Source organism: Elephantulus edwardii, unplaced genomic scaffold, assembly GCF_000299155.1.
Source record: "Elephantulus edwardii isolate Elephantulus edwardi_28Jun2011 unplaced genomic scaffold, EleEdw1.0 scaffold00052, whole genome shotgun sequence".
In the NCBI taxonomy this organism is placed as follows: Eukaryota; Metazoa; Chordata; class Mammalia; order Macroscelidea; family Macroscelididae; genus Elephantulus; species Elephantulus edwardii.
Genome location: NW_006399802.1, coordinates 13,420,983 through 13,443,470, shown reverse-complemented (window position 1 = coordinate 13,443,470; position 22,488 = coordinate 13,420,983). Strand labels below are relative to the sequence as shown.

The 22,488-nt window shown below is 39.3% G+C and overlaps 1 protein-coding gene across 1 annotated transcript in view; it reads right to left on the bottom strand.

Annotated features, from left to right (window-relative positions):
- The window catches only part of ZNF462 (zinc finger protein 462), a 183,337-nt gene that overhangs the window by 70,328 nt on the left and 90,521 nt on the right, over positions 1 to 22,488 (bottom strand). Inside the window, exon 7 of the mRNA XM_006886913.1 lies at positions 20,877 to 21,068. Coding sequence (XP_006886975.1) covers positions 20,877 to 21,068 — 192 coding nt within the window. The remainder of the gene's footprint in view (positions 1 to 20,876; positions 21,069 to 22,488) is intronic.

Here is a 22,488-nt window from a genome sequence, read left to right as displayed (position 1 = left end):
ACAATAATGAACGAATGGAAATCTAAGTTCTTTATAAACCTTCATTAAAATCTCAGTTAAAAAAAGAAAAAAGACAATTTGCTTTGTCAACTTTAACTCAAATCACAATTTAAAAAGAAAAGAAGAAACATGGATTCCAAATGACAACTTTCCCATGCTCGGCTTGGAATGTTTTCTGAAGCAATTTATTGTGAAGGGTGAGGATGCAGCTATGGAAAGGTTTTGAGCAGGGAAACAGGTGGGACGAGGTCTCACATACCCACTTGGTTTGGGTTGTATCTATAGACCACACTCAATGCTGTTGTCATGGAGGTGATTCCAACTCACAGTGACTGTGTAACAATGCTTGGCGGACTGTGTAACAATGTGGGTGGACCAAACCTGACGCAGGGCATTTCCAAGGCTCCAGTTTTTACAGAAGTAAATTGTCACAGAATTCTCCCAAGAAGCAAACGATGATCTAGAACCGCTGACCTTTTATCTACGAGCTTAACCAATGCACAGACCTATCTAACCCTCATTCATCTGGGAAAGGCTGCCTGATTTAGATGCATGACCAGGTGAGAAAATAAACTGGAACCTTCTTTGCTGGTAACAAATCAGCAGTGTGTGAGCCCACACTTGGTTTATATTAAGTTGAAAATACAAAGTCTTTCTCTGAATTTTACTAATAGGTTAGAATCAACCATTTGACGTGGTTTCTATTCTTTGGATTGAATATACCATGCTCACGTCAAGAAGAGATTAGAAGTTTCCCTGTGGGAAGGCAGGAAACCTCTATGGGGTTCTTGCCGGCCCATTACTAAGGCTTCCAGGGCAGAAAAATAACAAGTAAGCTCAGGATATCAAGTAGTGTCCATGTACTAGTACACTTCATATCTTGCCGAGGTCAACCAAGACTCTTGGGCCTGTGTTCTGAACACTGAGTCTCAGCAACACCCAAAATCTTTCATCTTTGGCAATTTTAAAATTCAAGTGTCAACCAAAGGACACCTCACACATATTTCTTGGATTCATTTAAAATGCAATTGATCAAGCTATTATTTTGTAAAGTGATTCAATATCCTTCTGGGTTTGGCAGGTTTATGAAAGCAGCGTGTTGATAACAAATATTAACACCTAATATGTGCTGGATTCTCCCTTTCCCAAGGAAGGTGGATGTTCCCAATGCCAGAAAAGGTGATCCAACAGAATGTGGAGATTATCAAACAATATCAGTAATATCACATGCACACAGGACAGTGTGACACACAATGCATATGAACTTTGTAAACAAAGCAAAATTTAAAAAAAAAAAAATCACATGCAAGCAAAATACTGCTGAAGATCATCCAAAACTGGCTAGAACAGAACATAGAGAACTACCAGAAGCCCAGGCTGTGCATACGCCCGTGGAAGCCCATTCGTTGCTGTCACTGGAGTAACACGAACACAAAGAGGCTTTGGAGTCATAAAGAACATTTACATCTTGATTCACTGCTTTAAACTGTAGTAATACAGCACATGCCAGGTGTTTAGGATAAAAAGTAAACAGGACAAAACCCATGTCTGTAATGAACTCCTTTTCTGGTTGACAGTATGGAGCTGGTAACATGTACACGTCCCCACAAGTACTAGGGCACAACACCACAGGATTTCAGAGAGGGAGTGTTCACTCACACCTAGGGAAATTACCGGAGGCACTACAGACGTGAAAGAATTGGTATACAGTTTTGAGGGGCTAGTAGGGTTCGGACAAATGAAGAGATTAAGAAGGTACAGCCTGAAGTAGGGCTAGAAAGGGTGTTCAGAAAATTCAATGAGACTAGAAGGAATGAAACAGTAGATGGGACAAAGTGAGTCTGGGGAGATGGTACAGAGATTGTTGAGAGTAGTAAGTTAGGTTTTATTTTGGTTGCTTTGTTTTGGGTTTGGTGTGTTTTGGCTTGTTTTTTTTTTAAAGTCACTGGAAGAAGCTGGTGTGAAAAGTTTTCGAATTTTGTAAATAAACTGGTATATTAAAGATAATAGTTCACAGGAACTGGTAAAGATTTTTTCAACTGAGAATTTGTACAAGGGGGAAGTATAATACTTGCTTAGGTAAGAGATGAGGATGGAAAGGAAGAGTGGATACAGATAGAATAAAGAAGATTGAAACAATAGGACCAACTAGGCATCTGGTTGGCTGGCACGTAGAAGACATATATGCGCGAAGATTCCTGAAAACCCTGGGGATTCTAGTTGGATACCAACTAGGTCAGGTGAACTGGAAGAAGTTAATGAGTTCTATCTCAGAGCATCTGAGATTGAGGCTGCGATGAGACTTAGTGGTTGGACTGGGGCTTAAGACTCAGATATCTGCACTGAAGATGGAGATTTTGGTACCATCACTATTAGAGCAAGAGCACCATGAAGAGGTGGGAGGGCTGAGGACCAGGCTGAAGTGTGAAGCAGGAGAGAAAGTAATCAAAGCAGAATTTTTTTTTTTAAAGTGAAGCCAAGCTGCTCCTTGGAGGCAAGGATTCTGAAGCTCCGTCTGACATACTCTGGACATTCTACAAGGCGGAATCAGTCTTGGAGAGGGCCATCATGCTTGGGAGGGTGGAGGGACTGTGTAGGAGAAGAATAACCTCGATGAGATGGATTGATTCAGTCACTGGGGAAATGGGGATAGGCGTGTCAGAGACAGACTGGAAAGAGAGCAGGGTTTAGGGCTGTTGTATGTTGGGTCACTATGAGTCGCAGGTGACTCAACAGTACATAACAACAAGAACATTATCGAAGATGCAAGAGGGGAGCCTGACGTGAAGAGTGGGAGCAAAACCAAGGAATGAGAATTTCTCTCGGGGGAAGGTTCGTAGCTTCAGTAACAGACAATGATGAAATAGGAGCAAAAGCCATGAACTCTTATGTCCCGAGTCACTGACAACCCTGTGAAAACTATTTCATCCAAGCAGGAGGGGTCCAAGCTACACTGCAAGGAATTCCAGAGACAGAACAAAGGGGAAAAAGAGGTGGCAGCACGTGTCAACAGAAGGAAGGCATGACTCCTTCTGAGAGGATGTACCATTAGCGTTGGCCAAGAACAGGTCGCCTCTCAAGAGTGGCTTCAATAAAACGTTGAAGCAGAGCACAGATATCAGCAGTTTAAGAAAGTAAAGTGACAGGAAAGCAGAGGTGAGAATGCGGGGTCTTCTGAGATTTAAGGATAAGACCACAATTGCAAAACAAAATGTAGAAAGGCCACATCCAACAACAGTTTTAATATTTAAAACAAAAAGACCTTTCTCGGAGACGATATTACTACCTTTTCCACAGGGCTTCAAACTGGTTCTTCCTGGTCCAGTCATGGCCAATGAAAGTGAGACCCAAACAGACCCAAATGTGTACGATGTGGATGAACAAGAATGGTAACTCGAATGAGAAAAATCACGAACTGATGGCCTGCTAGAAACTCCATCTCTTAGAAAACAAGGGCTGTTAGGCACGACATCATAACCAAATCTCTTGAACAGCAGAGGCAGAAACAGTAATGTTCCCACTCAAAGAGGGCAACCAATTGTGGAGCTTTGAATGTACAAGACTGTCAATAATCTTGCATTAGCCTAATCTCTCTCACCAGGCTCCTGAAAGGGTTCTCCACACCTCATCTGGGTCTCCCATTCCAAAGTTCCAACTGTGATCTCTTCCATTCCAATTATGTTATCTCACCCACATTTTAAAGATCCAAGATCTGTTCTGACTTAGTTCTGTCAGCTCTGACCACAACAGTTGAAACTAGTTCAAGTGCTGCCTTTTTAAACTTTTCCAGGAGAAAAGAATGCCATTAAGATTGAAGGATACAGTGTGGCACAGCAGACAGAGATTTGGAGCCAGAACAAAGTGCATACTATCCCCAATTCTGGCAAGTGTCATCTGTGGCTCCTGGTATCTTACTTAAATTTCCTAAGGCTTAGTGTCCTCCTTGTGATAATACCAGAGATACAGCAATAGTCATAAAAATGTGTATCACCTACTTTCCAAATCAGGTATCACTTTTCAAAATACTCAAATATTTAAAATTGATCCCCTCATTTACTCCTCAGGAAAGGTCTTATGACGTAAAGTAACTTGGTTCAGTCCCCAAAGCTAGACATAATTTTCTCCATCCCTTCCCATTTTTTTTAAAGAGGGAAAAAAAGTCTTTATTCCCTGACTGTTAAAAAAGATTATCATAACATTGACAGGAAATGTACTATAGGACCACTGTGGGTCACACGTGACCCTATGATAGTGAGTTTGCCTTCATTTTTCTATTACTTTTACATTATCTACATATATGATAGACATCTGAGGCATTAGCAAGCTGAAAGGTATTGGCATTGGCCACTGGGAATCACACAGTGGCTGCAGCAATGGGACCAAGTGTATCCGAGATAAGGATGACACAGAATAGGACATGACTTAGATCTGTTGTTCACATGAGTCATATGTAACCCAATGGCACTTGTTATGAGCCATCGAGTCGCCTGTGGCTCATAGCGACCCTACGTACAAGAGCCCTAAACACCGTTCTATCCTGTGCCAAACTTGCCGTCTCAAACACACTCATTCCCACCACTCCACTCACAGAATCGATCCATCTCATCGAGGGTCTTCCTCTCCTGCGCTGTCCCTCCATTCTCCCAAATATGATGTCCCTCTCCAAGGACCAGACCCTCACTGCAACATGCCCAAATTATGTCAGAAAAAGCTTCAGAATCCTTGACTCCAAGGAGCATTCTGGCCTCACTCTCTCCAGGACGAACCTGTTTGTTCTCCTAGCAGTCCATGGTGTATTCAACACTCTTCTCCAGCACCACAGCTCAAAGGCATCAATTCTCTTTCTATCATCCCTATTCACTGTCCAACTCTCCGATGCATAGCACGTAACTGCAAAGACTATAGCCTGGATCAGGCACACCTTAGTCTCCAGCCTGATGTCATTGCTCTTCAGTACTCTTGAGAGATCCCTCACAGCTGACTTTCCCAATGCAATTTATCTCCTGATTTCCTGGCTGCTGTTACCAAGAGTGTTGACTGCGGAACCGAGTAAATTAAAACTGTTAACTATCTCAATCTCTTCACTTAGTAAAACAATTACTATCTTACAATACAACAGTCATTTAGAATAGAAAAAAAGCTCTGGTAGCTTAGTTGTAAGGAGTTGTACTTCCAAGCCAAAGGCACACTGTTTGAATCCATCAGCTGTTCTGCCAGAGAAAGATGAGCAATTTCTTACACAATTTACTCCCTGTGAAAATCAGCTGGAGGGTCAGCTAGTGGTCAGTTCTGACTCAGCACGACATAACAACAAATAACATGTAAAGATGATCTAGAAGGAGAACTGGTTTTGAAAACCCATTTGTTCATAGTATTCCCTAGTTCTCCTTGGGAGAAAATGCTGATCTCACACTCGTACCCCTTCCCCCCTCCCAAGGATGTGCTCAATCCAATTACCCGGCGGATACACAGGAATCATCACATTTGATACCAACACTGCAGTGAGACTCTGACATTCCAAAGTTGGGATGGGCTACCGCTGAGTCAGGGACAAGTCTCCATGAAACATCTGGAGCCTTCTCGTGAGAGGAAGTGCCTGAGGGAGCCACAGCAGCCCAGAATCCCTGAGGCCCAAGCTGGAAGGCATGCAATACAGTCAAAAGCTACAGTTCTGTCACCATCAATAAACCACACTCTCCTCCTGGATACAGCAAGCTCGGGGCACAGGGAGAGCCTCACAGCCTGTTCTCAAAGGGCAGGCTGGCACAGCCTCGGCACTTTCCCAACAATTGCTCTTACATGGATGGTCAAAAAAAGAGTCACATCCTTTTGTTGGAATTAGGAAGATTAAGAACAGCCTCCAATTTGTTCTATACACTTGACCAGGCTTCCTGCTCATATGCTGGTTTTGCTATCCAGCTTACTTTAGAAATTGGTGAAAAACAAAACCAGAAATCTGTTCACCAGTGTCCACTGTAGCACTTCTCACAATAACCAAAATAGCAATCATTGATTTCATCGACAGAAAAGTGGATAAAGTGGTATATATGCATAATAGACTACTCCTTGGCTATAAAGAGAAAAGAAGTCCTGACGCATTTTACCACTACATGAAGAATCATGAAAAAAACATCATGCTAAGTCAAATGTCAGTCATGAAATGACAAATATTTCTGGATCTCACAATTATACAATAAGCAAATATGAAGAAAGGTGGGATTATTAGTGGTTACTAGAGGCAGGAGAGAGGGGAGATGAGGAATTTTTGCTTAGGGGTCAGTAAGTTTATGTAACAGCAGTGGAAATAATTTGGAAAAGGCTAGTGAGAATATACAATTTGAGGAATGGAACCACTGTCAGGGAATTGTTCTTAAAGAAGTTGCTGGCATGATATGTGTTTTATGTTTTCACCACAATAAGATAATAAATGTAATCTGTTTTCAAAGATTGAACTTAATTTTCCAGAGTTATTTTTTCCTAGACCTTCATTATGTAAATACTATAACTAAGCTACTGTAGATATATTAGCAAAACTGATTTTGTTGTTACCATAACAATTATAGGATTTACTGATTTGCAGATGTTAATTGAGAATTTCACTTGTGTTTCCCTGTCTGCCTTTGATTTAGTTATCACAATTACGATTTCTTCTAACAGACATATTGGTGGTATTATTCTTGCACACAAGGTAGATGTGGATTTCTTCATCTTTCGTTCTCTGTATTCCTAATTAAAAACTTACCCATGGGCAAAATTTTAAAATACTGTAATATCAGAGTAACAATAAAATCACAACTCACAAGTACAATAATTTGTGATTGCCACAGCTATTAACTATACAGCTGCTCATTCCACTGATTCCCGATTAGCTCTGGGATACTCCAAATGGTCTGCAACTATTTACAACTCCCAGCTCATTGGTTGTGGGCTCATTCACTCAAGAACATGCCTTGAGGTGTTTATGAATAAACTAATATTATTTAAAGAAATAGATAAGTAAGGTTAAAAAAATTTTTTTAAACAAAAGCAAGACTAGAGACAACTGTGATTAAAGCTAGGAAAACTGGCTAAAATCAGAGACAGGACAAAGTGGGGGTCATTCAGAGTTGGGATCTGGTAAACTGGAAGCCAGAAAAGGGTAACAGAGCTAGAGCAACAAGGGCAGTGGAGAAGTGTCCCTGAAATGGTAAAGCCTGGGGTCAGGCCTGGGCAAGGAAGGCTAGGAGACTACTTCATCCAGGTCAGAGATTCTGAGTCGTGGGAGATGCTGAGGATGGACCAGCCATGGAAATGCCTCTACAGGTAAACGGCCAGAGTATAACCAAGGGGGAGGCAAATCTCCCAAGTGGAGGAAACTGAAGTGTTTAAAGGGTCACTAAGCTTTAAGCTTGAGCATAGTGGAGACTGTGATGGTGAAGGAGAGTGCAGCAGGGTCCAGAGCTGTTGTTCATTGGCTTATTATGAGTTGGAGTCAAGGGCACCTAACAACAACTACTACAACGACAGCAATAACCCTTTGAATTTAGAGAGTAAACTTCTGGAGCAAGATAGTCACAGTTGGTGTAAAGAGGAAGGCAGTGAGCTTGGCTCTGAATACTCTAAAGAGGAGAAAGCATTCCAGAGGCCTGTAGCTAGTTGCCATGAAGTCAGCTCTATCACACAGTGACTCAAAAAGAACATTGCACAATGCCGCCTGCTCCTGTGCCCTCTTGGGATGCTGGAGTCCACTGATGCAGCCTGGTGTTTGGACTGTCATTCAACCTAAGGGGTTCACCTCCCAGCACTGTATCACACCAGGGTCTCTTGGGTTTCCACTGCCTTCTTTATTTGCAAGTAGCTCATCAAGCCTTTCTTACTAGTAAGTCTGGAAGGTATACTGAAACTAGTTATACTGAGACTCATCTACCTTGGTAGTGCTTGAAACACTGCTGGCATAGCACAGCTTTGAGCATTACAGCAATACTCAGGCCACTATAATACGACAAAATGACAGATAGGGAGTTCGAAGCCAAGGAAAAAGTAATAACCCAAGAGCAGAGATCTGAAAAGAGGGAGTTAATGAAGGAAGAACGATTCAGAAGAAGGGACAGAAAGTAAGGCATTTTAGTCCTCTTTTTGATCCTGGAGGAAAGGGATTAATGGCTTTGATTGCAGAAAGCTGAAGTGGTAAGTTGAATAAAGGTCAAAGTTAGGTAACTGGAGGAGGCAAGAATGACCAGGCATAGTCCAACTATGAGTGCCATATATGTCGTCTTCAACATGCACTATTCACTGCCCCTATTCAGGGGGGCATTTGTAGTCACTAACATTTTCCAGATTTTGCACATACCCACTGTCGTTGCTAGTTTTCTGCCAGTTCTCCTTGTTTGCAGTTTCTTCTGCAGCCCTAATTAAAATCCATTCAAGGAACACTTATTGAAAGACCTGCTAAGTTCTAAGTTTCAGGGTTCTAAAAATGAAAAGAAAAAAACAGTCTTTGACCTCAGAGAGCACAGAATTTAGTTAGGGAGACAGCTATGTTAACAGATAATGATAAGAATAATTTTGTAAGAGTAGTAACAGACATGAGTGCAAGTGTCAAAAGCAACCCAAACATTTTATATTTATCTACTAGTAAAATCTCATTTTTAGCCCCTAACTCTGAATAGTCTAGACAGTCTGTAATCTTCATTTTGTCATTTAACTTATAGACCATTTGCCAGTATTCTAAATGTATTAAGGCTTAAGGAAGCAGTAGGAAAACAGACTTCAGTAATTTTGGAAGGGATGAGTGAGCCTTAAGAGGAAGTAAATGTTAACAAAATTTTGGATGGCAAAACCACAAAAGGCTTATTTAATTCTGGAAATCCCACCTAAAAGCAAATAAACACACAAATAAATGCTCAAGGATTTTAAGTACGCAATATTTGTTATTTCAACAGAAACCATCTTCTTCTTTTGTTTTCTTTTCATTTTCTGACATAAGAGACCTTGTGTTTAAAAACTCCGGTGAGTTAAGCAGTAAAAGAATAAATTAAATGCAGGCAAAATAAAAAATGTTTGGATCTATGCTCTAGTTCTATTTTAAAAAAAAAGGAAGCCAAAATAACAGAACTTATACTTATTTAAGCATAGGAAAAAAATCTAGATGACTCTAGAGTAAAATGTTAATAAAAATTATTCTAAAAGAGGCAAGGTGAAGAGACAGCTTTATGGGAGACCTGATATTTTATGTTTTCTATTTCTATAAAGCTGTTCTTTAGTCATAATACAGATATTACTTGCATAATTAACAGGAAATATCTATGGATACCTTAAAAGAGAATGATTAAAAAAAATAAACCAAACAAAAAAGGAATGACTATGTTTAAAGTACACTCATTCACAAATATCTGTACATGCTGGCTTGATATGGCATAAAAGCACCCTACCATTTCCAGTAGGAAAAGCATCTTCTTGCTGGTGTTCCTTGTCTAGGCAATTTAATAATGAAGTTAAAATACTCTTCCTGTGTTAAGTCTCCCTATAATCTGGCTTTTCCTCTCATCATCTGGTCAACCATCCTTGCACCAACCTTACCACACACCTTTGACTCTAGCTAGCTGGTCTCAGGATCCCGTCTATCTATTGGCTCACTTCTGATTCTCCTCCCACCTGGCATGTCCTTCCTCTGCTTATATAATCCTCCTCTCCCTACAGGGTCCAGCTGGAGCCCCACTTCCTCCAAGTAGTCATCTATGACTCATTGATCTCTTTCCACTGCTACAACTTTCCCAATCCGGATGTACAACTTCTCACTTCACCGTATTCTTAACATTATTTATATATCTTTTAATTTGAGATCTAAATATCAAGACATAAAAAGCTTTTTATGGATTATCTAATAGATGGGTTATGAATCAGGGTGAACTTGACAGGAAATGGTAAAAAAAAATTGCTGCTGGACTTCAATGAGAAATCAGTTTCTGAGGATCTTAAATGGTTACTTGCCAAAAGGTTGACAGTTTAAACCCTCCCTGAGGCATCTTGGAAGAAAGGCTTGGAGGAAACCTGCTTGTGAAAGGTCAGAGCCTTGAAAACCCTACAGAGCCATTCTCTCTACATGGGGTGACCATGAACTGGAATAGATTTGACTTCAACTAACAATAACAAAGCCTTCAGTGAGATGACACCAAAGTCAGGAACAGGTTTCAGATTCAGAAAAATCTGTATACTGAATTCAGCTCTACCACATGCAAGTTTTGGGACTCATATACTCATCATTTCATTCTTTTAAGTTTCCATTTCCATCTTTATCATTCTTTTTAGAAAACTAGTAATTTGGACTTCTGATTCATTAGGCATTAAATCAGATGCAGAATTTAAGGCAACCAACAGAATTTTTAAACTATTACTACGAGTTTTATCATATAGAAATTAAACAAAGTGACAGCAGAACTCTTATATAAATAAAAATTAATGATTTTTAAGCTGGCAAAAAGGCAAAAAATCGTTAGTAATGCTAAAAATCAATAAGTAGACTAAGGGTTTACAAGGTCTTTTGTGTGTCAATGTGGCCATCACTGTAGTGCTGGTGAAGGACTCAACAGTGCATAAAAATAAAAGATGGCTTTAAGGAGAGTGGCTTGCACAAATCATCTAAGAATATTTTATGGCCCTGAGGAAGCTGAAAACCCCCATCCTTGGAATGACTTCTCTAAGAGCAGTGCACTGGTAAGTGAAACCTTAGGGGGGCCCTGCACTTGCAAGCAAACACCTCCTTTTCGTTGAATTTGACAACTCTGAACTACGAGGCACAGTAGAATATATCCCTTCCTGGGCATCTCCCTTCTGCAAGGGATTAGACCAACAAGGAATAAAGAGGATTGTCCAACCTGGACACATGCTTCTCATGACACTAGCCATTTCTGTTTAATTACAATCACGATGTTTTTTTCTTAATTGAACATGACAATTATGCACAAGTTAAGAAGAAAATGTGTTTATGAGTTGGGTATACTTATCTTGGGCTATACTACTAAGACTCATTAATAATAATAATAATAATAATAATTTATGTTCATGTCTGCATCCCCACACTCTTTATAGACTCTTCTTCATAGAGCCATCTTTCCCCAAATGGTCAATGTTCTTTATGTTGTCTTCAGCTCTCTATCTCTGAATCTTGGTCCACTCATGTTAATCCTTCCAAATCCAATCCATTTCCACTGCCTGTGAAAAATCCTCCTCATAAACAACAGTATTAGAAAGAAAAGAAAAGGACTTATTGGCCATAAGAAGTCTTATGACAGTTTGAGAGCTTTTGTCTCAAATATAATTGACCTAAAATATCTAGCTTTAGCTCCAGGGAAAGAAAATTTGTAGTGAACAATGAAGAAACAAGGGAAAAATTATTTTTCTTTTTTCAAAAAATAATGAAATTAATCATAATAATAAATTTGGTAGTTTTATATGATTCGATTAACACATACATTTCTCTGTTGTTATGTGCCATTGAGTCGCCTGCGACTCATAGTGACCCTATGTACAACAGCCCTAAACCTGCTCTATCTTTTGCCAATCTTGCTGTCTCCAACACATCTATCCCCAATACCCCAGTCACAGAATCAATCCACCTCACAGAGTGTCTTCCTTTCCTACGCTGTCCCTCCATCCTCCCAAGCATTACCTCCCTCTCCCAGGACTGATTCCACCTTGCAACATGTCTTAAGTATGTCAGACGAATCTTCAGAATCTTTGCCGTCTACCAGAGAATAAAAGTGGTTTCTCTTCTCTTCTAGATGGTTCACAAAATTGAGTCCTAGAAGACTTAAGATCATCTCCACGCAGTTCATCAAGAGCTGCAAAAGCTAGATGGTGTGGTATTGAAGCAAATTCTTGCATTGCTGGGAACCAGCTCTGAACGAGTTTTGTAGCACATGCTTATATTTTTGATGACCAAATGTTTTTCTTGGCATGGGAAAATGGAGATAGATTAGTTAATTAAGTTGCCAGGACATAAACAGAATACATTTGCAGTGTTTTTTAATCTCTGGCACATGAAACTGTGGCTAATTTTAAAATGTCAGACAACCCAGACAGGTGGGTTTCTTGGGAAAGGTATATCACATGATCTCCCAAGTTCATAGTGGCGATAACTTTGGACAATCCCTCCACGGTGGCCAAAGTTTAATAGATTAGTGTCAAAAGACTTCAGTTTAATACAGAAGACCTCGAGTAAACAGTACCACCTGGTACTGCAGACCATTAGGTCTATATAGTAGACTTTTGTAATAAGCATTGTTATCTACATCACGCTGTTGGTAACAAGCATTGAAATCAAGTCTACATCACATTTTGACACAGAAAAGTCTGATGTCAAAAAGGGAAGATTTGTATTCTCTGGCCAGATAACTTTGAGACCAGCAGACCTATTAAAAATTATAGCCAAGTCATTAAAATTATGCTTTGTGTCCCCATGTGCTGTAAACTATGTAAATCTTCATACTTCACAATTATTCACTTGAGAGTCTCCATTTCATTATTGTCATTTTTAAAGAAACCATCTCTTCTTTCTTTCACCCCAAGAGAAATCTGATTGCAATTGGAACTTATGTAGAAGGTCTGATGCCCTAGCAACTAATTGGATCCTCTTAAAGGTTGAATTTTATGTCTGGCCTATTTAGAGATCTGAAAAGCTTCTCTTTGAAAAGCAGGCATCTCAGATCTTAATTTTTAAATGTCAAGTATTACTGCAGTCAAGGTTAAATGAGTTGATAGTTTGCAGCTAGACTGAATAAAATTCTTACAGACAATTATCTTTTAAGCTTAAATGCAATTCACACACTAATATTTTTAAAGTGTTATAAACACTTTACGTTGGAAAAAGAATGTATTTGGTAAAGTTACCATTTTAAATGACAACCAAAAATATTTCATATGCAAACTATCCAGGTTTATGATGTTTATTAATTTTTTAGGTGCCTGTATGATTCCTCTCCCAATCTTCTGCCCCCAGCCCTATCCAGTTATGGCAGGTTAAGTAATATACTGCTGTCAAGACAGAAATCTGATCTACCCTGTTTTAGTACATAAAAGTCTTAAGGACAGCCATGCCCATTTGTTTATATCTATGCTTGCTTTCATGTAACAACAGAGTTAAGTGAAAGTGGCAAATATCAAATAGCCCGCAGAGCTGAATATATTTTCAATCTAGCTCTTTATTTAAAAAAAAGATAAAAAATAAAAAATTGTTTGCTAAACCCTGATACACGGTTTGGAAAAACAGACCAATACAAAGTCTCACATAATGCATTTCTTCAAATCAATACATTGTTTTATCTTAAATTTAAATTTTATCTTTAAATTATCTTAAATGGAAAATTTTACTAGTTTTGTTAGTTTCTATCTTATAGCATCACTCTATTTGGCTGTAACAAAATACTAGATGATGAAATTTTTTTAAAACAATTTTTATTTTCTATTGGTTTGCTTCTAAAGTTTGTATATACTGTTTCACACTATTCTTCCCATTGTGTTTTACATAATCATTCACATTCATTATGTTTTATAAAATTAACCACCACTGAACTATGCCCACCATATCCCTGTCTTTTCAGATCACTATATGTTGTCTGGACAGAGACACGGAGGACAAACTTATACACTTCAACTATTATGTTTACTTCGACAAAATGTGGTTCTTCAGCTGACCACACAAGTAGGGTCCACCTCTCCATCACACAGTTTATCTCCTCCTGGGAAACAGAAAGGCATAACTTTATCTCAGTCTGTATCTACCTCTATAGAAGATCTCTTTATTCAAAGAACAGCAGCAACATGTAAGATACTTCTTCAAGATCATTCCTGTTGGCAGAGTGAGGTGTCAGAAAGTTTCTGTTAGATCAATCCCTAGGGTTTTTAGTTTTGGATTGTTTTTCTTTTAGAACTGGTCTCTCAGGCAGAAAAGAAATAAACCACTCTCTGCATAATTTTATTCTCTGCAGGTAGAAATGTTAGAGAACTGAGTATAATTAACCGGCATGAATGTAAAATCATAATGCCTCCTAGAAGTCAGTCTTTAATACATACCAACCTAAACTGCCTCATTGGAAAATTAGGAGGTTAGATCCCCAAACACATTTTTTTTCTAGAGACACTTTTAAAGTAGCAGAACCACAAGTATGGAGTCTCTGGGTAGTGCAAACAGTTAACATCCTCGACAGTGAACCAAAAGGTTGGAGGTTTGAGTCTGCCTATCTTAGAAACACCTCAGAAGAAAGTTCAATGACCAACTTCTGAAAACTTAACATTGACAATCCAGTGGGGCACAATTCTACTCTGACACACACAGTATCACCATCAGCTGGAATCAACTTGATGTGACTAGTAGCCACAAGGGATAAAAAAAGAGGAATGGGAAAAAAAAGAGTGATGAAATAATTAAAAAAGAGTAATTCCGAGTTAGTAAAGTAAGTCTCTAAAAGGAGGGAAGGTCAGAGAATCAGAGAAAGAAGTAAACAGGGAGGAAACATGGCCACACTCTAAGCAGGGCTGGTTCATGGGCACCGAACAGTTAAGTCATTGAGGGTAGTAAACACAGAGACGGCAGAAAAGAGTATGTGTTCACAGCCATTCTGACACGGAGACGGTGTGGCTAAATGGTGCAGTCTGAATGCAAAGGACTCTGGTCAGCAATAAGTGCCAGTGAGTCACTGATGAGAAGGAATTTGACAAAAACAGGTTTTAGCAAATATTATTCTGTGTCTAGGATAAAAAACCAACTGCAAAGTTTTAACAGAAAATCTTCCATTAAAAATAATCACAAGCTCTGCAGCATTCTTCTATTAACCGAGAACACCAAAGCTTTTCAGGTAGACTATATTAAGATCTCTATTAAAAAAGAGAGGGGTTACGGCCAAGAGGTTCAGGTTTTTTTTTTAATGTTTGTTTGTCCTGAGCTGTGCTGGTTACCACTTGGTAGACAAAGCTATGTCACTCACATTTACTTTATTCATTCCATGCATGCTTTCAGTGCCTGATTATGAAAATCTTTTTTTTGTCTTACATGTACCAAAGTAGACAAGGGGGCAATTCACACAGCATAACGAGACAGACAGAAGAAACAAAACATTTTCTTCTGGGGAGGCAATCTGAGGGAGGAAGATGATGGAATGCCACCATTGGTCTTAATTCATATAAAGGATATACCTAATTTTAAAAATCATTTATAATTGCTATGTATTATGTAGTTTCTCAAACCTGAACACATCTCAGCGCTAAACCGTACTGTCCTAGTTTCTTTGTTATTTTGTGTGCGTGTGTATTTTTCTAAACCAAACCAGCAAGCAGATTGGGGGGGTGGGGAGAAGGGCAAATAAAACTTATGCTTTTATAGAATCAGAAGGAGGAACCAGTAAACAAAAACACAGAAGAGCTCTTCCCCCTGTCGACAAGCTTATTGTTCCCCCTAATGCATTGTTTAGAATAGCAATTCCGTGTCATTTCCCATTACCCTATACACAAAACCAATACCACACAGCCGCGGCCTTTCTTCTCAGCAACCGATCAGGAAGAATATATAGCAGGATCGCGTGCTGGTGAAACATGTCAAGACTGACAGCCCGAAGCCCAAGAGCTTGCTTTCTGCGGAGAACAGGTGTGTGGCCGGGCAGCTGGGGAGAAGGCTCCCCTCCACCTTCTTTCTCACTGGTGCCTTCTCAGCCCGCTCTGCTCACACTGCTTCCCTTCTAGTGGGGCGGGAGGCAGCACTGGAAGAAGTTAGTTTTCCAGGCAGCTTCCCTCTGCCAAATAAGACTGGCTCACTCTCCAGACAGCAAGCATTTGACCACTGCAAACAGCACCGAGCGTGTCAACTCGTTTTATTCACACTCCTCACCAGGGAATCAGAAAGCCAAGGACACACTGGCGATTTCCCTGGTTTTATAGAACTCCACTCCCCCCTCCAGGTCTGCAACACATTTCTGGTTCTTGTGTTCACAGTGTCCTGGCATCTGGAGTGTGGGAAACCTTAACTGAGAGCCAATAGCCCCACAGCTTCTCCCTATTAAAATGTGCAATTGGATTTCACATGTGTGTTTCAAACACTACTCAAGGCATGATTTACAGGCTACTGTGTAGCCTCACAGCTGTTTTCTTTATGACTGGGACTTAACCATTTCTAGGAATCTACCATCCAGCTCCTAACAAAATGTCCTTCTTAGTTTGAGATCAAGACTCAGTCATTCTCCTTTCCCAATCTGCATACAATTTACTATGAGTATTCATAAAAGTATTAACTGAATGAGTGAAATATTAATTATTCTTTCCAAGTAATTATGAAAACAGTTCATTTAATGTCTTTCTTTCAGCTTACTCTCACCTTCTAATTATATTTTTGGTCATCAAGTGAAACTAATCACTAAGGGCTGTTTAACCCATTGTCATCCGGCAATGGTGATCCCAAGTGGTAGAGAGAACCCACTGTCAACTGACTCATGGTGTTAGAGAACTGTCCCATAAGGTCTCCTTCGTTGTAAGCAGGATGCCTGGGTCTTTCTTCTGTGGAACCCCAGTAAGTTCAAACCACAAACACTTAGGTTAAGAATATAGGCAAAATTTTTGTGCCCGCTATAATCTTGAGCTTAAGTTTATATAGATAGGGGCAAGATGCTGCGATGCAATCCTGAAGGCACGTGGTTTGAGTCCACCAGCTGCTCTCAGGACAAAGATGGGCAGTCTCCTCCCGTGTGATTAACTGCCTCTGAAAACCCACTGGAGGGCCACCTATAGGTGAGTTCCAACTTGATGGTACACAACAACATATACAAATATCAAAGACATCACAGGCACTATCTTTCCTTACTAAACACATACTTACATGTATTTCAAATTATCATGCTACGGATGAACAAGGACCAAAAAATTCATTGGTGTAGTGTCAATTCCCACTCAAAGTCTGCCCATATTGTCCCATGGAGCAGCTGGTGAATTCTAAAACCACTATCTTTGAGTTCAAAGTACAACATGTAACACCATACACAACCAGGTCTATTTGTGTTATACAGAAATAAGGATATGTTACTTTGTTTCTATGTCCCCTAATTCCAACCTCTGTAAAACCCTAACTTGATCCTGTTTTAGAACATACCAAACAACTTCCAACAGGTTAATCCTCATTGGGGTTGTGATTAGCTCAGAAGTGGATATTGATCTTAAGCATTTTAAAAGATATGATTGGTACAGACATTCCCTAGATTAATAATGAGTTTCATTCTTAAATCTGCTGTAAAGTCAAATTTATAAATAAAAAAATAATAGTTGTAGTTCATATGCATATTAGTCAAATGCTCTGCCTAGTTTATATCATCTAACACTATTTTTTCTATGCATAAAAATGTACAGAAATACTCCCAAATATATTAAAATATCTTTAGCAAAATTACATAATATCAGTAACAATAATATTTTGATGCCTATTTGTCATTATGAACCATTCTACTTACCTTCCATTTTTAAAAGGTACACATAAATACGACATTTGTAAACTGAGGGCTGACTGCACTGTATCTATTTCTGATTCTTCTGTACATAGTGAAGGTCTTGCCAGACAGTGGCAATAAGGAAGTCGGCTAATCTTTTTAACCCATTCAGAAATAGGGGATGGAACCCAGACAGTGAGGGATTTGCAGGAATCTTACGATCTATGACTGTGACTCACCTTTCAAGGTAGGGCATAGGAAAAGAAGGCATGACAGAAAGAAATATCCCAGGAAGAGCTATTGCTGGAAAACAGCATTTGGATGGATCTATTTCACCCACATGGCTCCACAGAGTTTAGTTTTCATTTCAAGTGAAAGCAATTAATGAATAATCTTGTTAATAAAGATCATACAATTGGGGCCAAATCATATTTTGCTCTCTGGCTGCAAAAGACAAATCTTTCCTAGTGAACAGAATTCCTAGGTGAGAAGGAGACACAGGAACCACAGGAACAAGTTTTGGATTCTTATCCTCTCCTCCTCCAAGAGGCTTGAGACTCTCAGTTTTCCTGGAAAAAAAGGGGGAGGGGGCTTCTTCTGCATTTTAAGTTAATAGAAGGCCTAGTTGTAAGAAGCTAAGCTGTAATCCTAAACACATGTGGTTTCAATCCACCAGCTACTCCACAGAAGAAGTCTGGGTATCTAAGGTTTATCATTCAAAATTTTCTTTCCTAGTCAAAAGATTTACTGTTCATTTTATGCTGAAGTAATCACTGTATTAAGGAGAGAGAATGCTATGTGGATGGGAGGAAATATGCAAATGAATGTGTTAACCTACCCACAAGGGGATAGGCTATTTACTATTCCACAAGGGAATTGGCTAGTCTTGCCAATAAACTGAACAGCTCCATCTGCAAAGACACATCTTCTGGTGCCACTGAAGAGACAATAAGAGAATTTAGGATGATGCCCTAGGTGTGAGATGGGACCTTGGCAGGGGAGAGCAGATACTGGCAGGATGGAGAACTTTGTCGGACAACGAGGTAGCTGGAGCCAATATTGGCAGGACCAAGAACTTGGGAACACCAAGCCACAAGGATTAAGGCTGAGGTGTCTGCATGCACATTTCAGGGACTATCTTGACTGTATTATGCGATCAATCTGGATTATAACCTTCTGGCTTCCCCAATATAGTTCTATGTGGTGTGTGAGCTGTCACATCAAATTCCAGACCCAGCAAGGTAATAACTGGTATTGAGATGAGTAGAAATTGATGCTGTTGACAGGCACAGTTCCCCTTTGTGAAGTTGGTAAAGGTCAGATAGGGCTGTCCTCACACCACCTTTGCCCTTTTTATAAAAGTAAATTTCCTCCCCTGTGATTAACTGCCTCTGGAAATGTATTGGAGGGTCAGCTATGAGTCAATACTGACTCAATGAATGGCACACAACAACAATATAGAACAGCTGAGATTATACGCACCATTTGTTACAAGGCAAAGCCAAGAAAACAAGCCTTTTTAAACAGAAGCTCTTCAAGCCTGGAAAATCAAGTAGAAGCTATAGCACTTTAACAATGATTTAGTGCAAAAGAAATACCACATAGTTCTTTAAGTCAATAAATGTAGTTTACCTTTAGAGCTTACTTCTCCACCATTTCCTTCTATAAACCTTTTGAATAAAGACTGTTTGTTTATTCTTTTAACACCTTGATAATTAGACCACCCTAACAAGATGGGATATTTGGGATACCTAAAAGAGTCTCTCTTTCTAAGCTTTACATAAAATCGAAAATTTTTATTACATATGTACATAAACACACATGCATAGTTCCAAAGTATAGAATTTTTTCAAAGAATAAAAATTATAGGAATAAACTATCATTTGTTAACCTAGCATGTATCTGATGATATATTAAGCATTTTACATAATATACCTTTTCTCATTCAACTCTCAGAACAATCATTTTCAAAGAGATATTTGCTATCCAATTTTGCATATAAATAAAGAGCAGTAAAGTTGCCTGAGAAAATAACATCTACTCAAATCCAAGCCTTTGTTCTAAAGGCCCCATAATCTTCCTTTCCAGGACAATAAGTTCCTTCCAAAAAACCAAGAGTAGTCTCTTTCCTGCCCTCGGAAACTCACTCCTTACCGCTGAGTCAGAATCAACTCAAGTTGACCCTCCATTGGTTTCCAAGGCTTAAAATTGCACAGGAGGAGACTGCTCATCCTTCTCCCTTGGAGGTCCTGGTGGATTCAAACTGTGAGAAAGCCTTGGCCTTTAATTTAGCAGTGCAAAACCCTACAGTCCAGAACTACTCCTTGGGAAACTAGTGCCAAATAAATGCTTCCCAGTGGAGCTAGAGATTCAAGCATTCAAGCATTAGAGAGGTTGGTAGAGAGCAACACTAAAGTCACCCACTCCTTTAAGATTCGTGTCACAGGACTCATTCAGTTAGACTTCCTTCACTTACTATTTGAATTTCATGTGGTTAGCTTACATAGAAGAGGCACCCTAAATATTTCACAACACACACTTTTTAGAATAAGACAAGATGAAAAAAGAAGACTAAATCTGCATGGTATTCCCTTTGTTTTCTTTCTTGAAACCAGTGGATGTGCCCAATACTAATCTATCTGACACCAAGGGCACTATTCACAACCAAACGTCAGTATATAAAGGCATGTCATAAAGGTATTAAAAACAAACAAAAAAAGTTGCTATCAATTAGATTTTGAATCATAGTGTTTCGCCCTCATGTGTGCCAGAGTAAAACGGGGCTCCATAGTTTTTAGTGGCTGGTTTTGGGGAGTGGATGGCCCAGTCTTTTTCTATGATTGATACCTCTTCTTATTGTTTACCATTCAGTCTGAACTGACACACAGCTGATCCTCCAGTGGTTGCTCAGAGATACTAAACAGTATGGGAGGAGATTGCTCTTCCTTCTCCCACAAACCAGCTAGTGCCTTTACAATTGCACTGCAGTTTCTTACCACTAGTCACCAACATCTTAGCAGTGGAGTATGTTAGCCACTTTGACAAGTCAGGAGTCTCACATTAATATACTACCACTCCTCCTCCTCCTCATGGCTGACCCTCCAGTGGGTTTCTAGAGTGTGTAAATTGTAAGAGGGGAGGAAATTGCCCTTCTTTCTCTCAAGGAGCAACTGATAGATTCAAATTGCCTGCCTTTTTGGTAGTGCAACTCCTTACTCACCAGTTCACAACATTTCTGTCACAACAGAATAGAATCATTGAATTTGTTTTCTAACTCCAACTTATAAACTGCCACGCTTTTTACATTTCTTCCTTCATTTGAATCATCATGTTTTCATGTAAGGGACTTATATAAGAATGACCGGTAATTTCTACCCCTTTAAATCTCCGACCACCTTAGCCTCAGGTTTATTCCCGGCCAGAAACCCATTTTTTTACCGTTGGAGTCTTCTACTTCTTCAGTTGGGGCAGCTTTCTGTGAGGAGTGGTGGGCGTGTGAGGAGAGGAGACTAACAATTCTCGGCCTGGGGAGGGTCAGGGCTTTTCCGTGGACCTTGAGGGAGTGTTCTTTCAACTGGCTGATTGTCATGGTGGAAAACGAGCACCAAGAACACTTGTAGGCATGTTCACCTGCAAGAAGGTGACAATAAGGAACAGAGCAGGGGAAGGGGGAAGAAGGATAAATGGGAAGGTGAGGGAGGTGGAAAACAAAATAATATGATTAATTCATCCTATAAGTTCTTCCCATTTCTGGCTCTATGAACTCTTATTGACAAACTGCCATATGCTCCCACCACCACACAGTGCTGCTCCAAGATTCAAACTTCTAACCAGCTCTAGAATCAAGGGAGCTGATCCTTTGTCATTTCATGTTCTGGCTGCAAGAAAGACTATGACTTGACTCTCTAATAGGTAATTAAACCAAAATGCCACTGATATGGTTTTTTAAAAAAATAATCCTTTATCTCTTTTCTCCTCCATACTTAGAAGTGATCTGGCCAATTTTTGTATAAGGTTGTCTTTTCATCATCTGCAAAAAAATATTATGCTCAATTCTCACTCCAAAGATGCAACAGCAGTTTTTCAAGTACAAAACTAGGCAGTTCGCGCTTTATTATGCCATTCAACGTCTTCTTTCCCAACTTATTGATTGTTCACCTCCTCCATTTCACACATCCTACAATGTTCACTTTGGAATAGGCCACAAAACTCATTATAACGCATCCTTTCCTCAGCTAATCAGCAGCATCGAGATGGTTAAAAAGTTTTCAATGAAAAGCACACTTAAATAAAAATAAAGATTTCACTCTTTCACATTTTTGTTTTTATCACTAAGGTATAAGACAGATCACAAAAACAAATGTTTTTTAATTAATTACAAATTTTTATATAGGTATTTGTATGTTACTGGACAAATGTGTGCTGCTACGTTTATTCAGAGAACAATTTTTCTCTTTGGGAAATAAGCTCACATTTCAAATTCAATAATTCCACTTATGAGAGTCTATATGAAGAATACATTCATCTCAGTGGAAACAATAATCACAGGGAGGTAACGGGGAGAGTAAGATTACATTTGTGTACATTTCAATAATGTCTTAAAACATTACATGTATGTATATGACAATAATCTGAAACAAGGGATGCATTGCAGGGTGGGCTGGGGAGGGGGAAGGGGAGGAAACGTGTAACAATGAATTTAAAAAACAATTAAAAATTTAAAATAACATTATGTGTATATATGCTTGAATGGAAAAATCTATTTGCTTTGTGAACATTTCCTCAAATTTTTTTTTAAAGGAACTGCTTCAAAGCTCTGGTGGCCTACTGGCAAGAAGCTACACTGCAATCCAAGAGGTATGTGGTTCTAATCCATCAGATGCTCTGCTGAAGAAGGAAAGGCAATCTCCTCCTGTACCAGTCAAATCTGATTTGATGGCACACACACACAAGAAAATTTAAAAAAAGAACACCTTCAATACAAGGAAAGCATTATTGAAAAACAGGCATTATTTATTTTTGGAAAAACCCTGACACACCTAAATTTCCA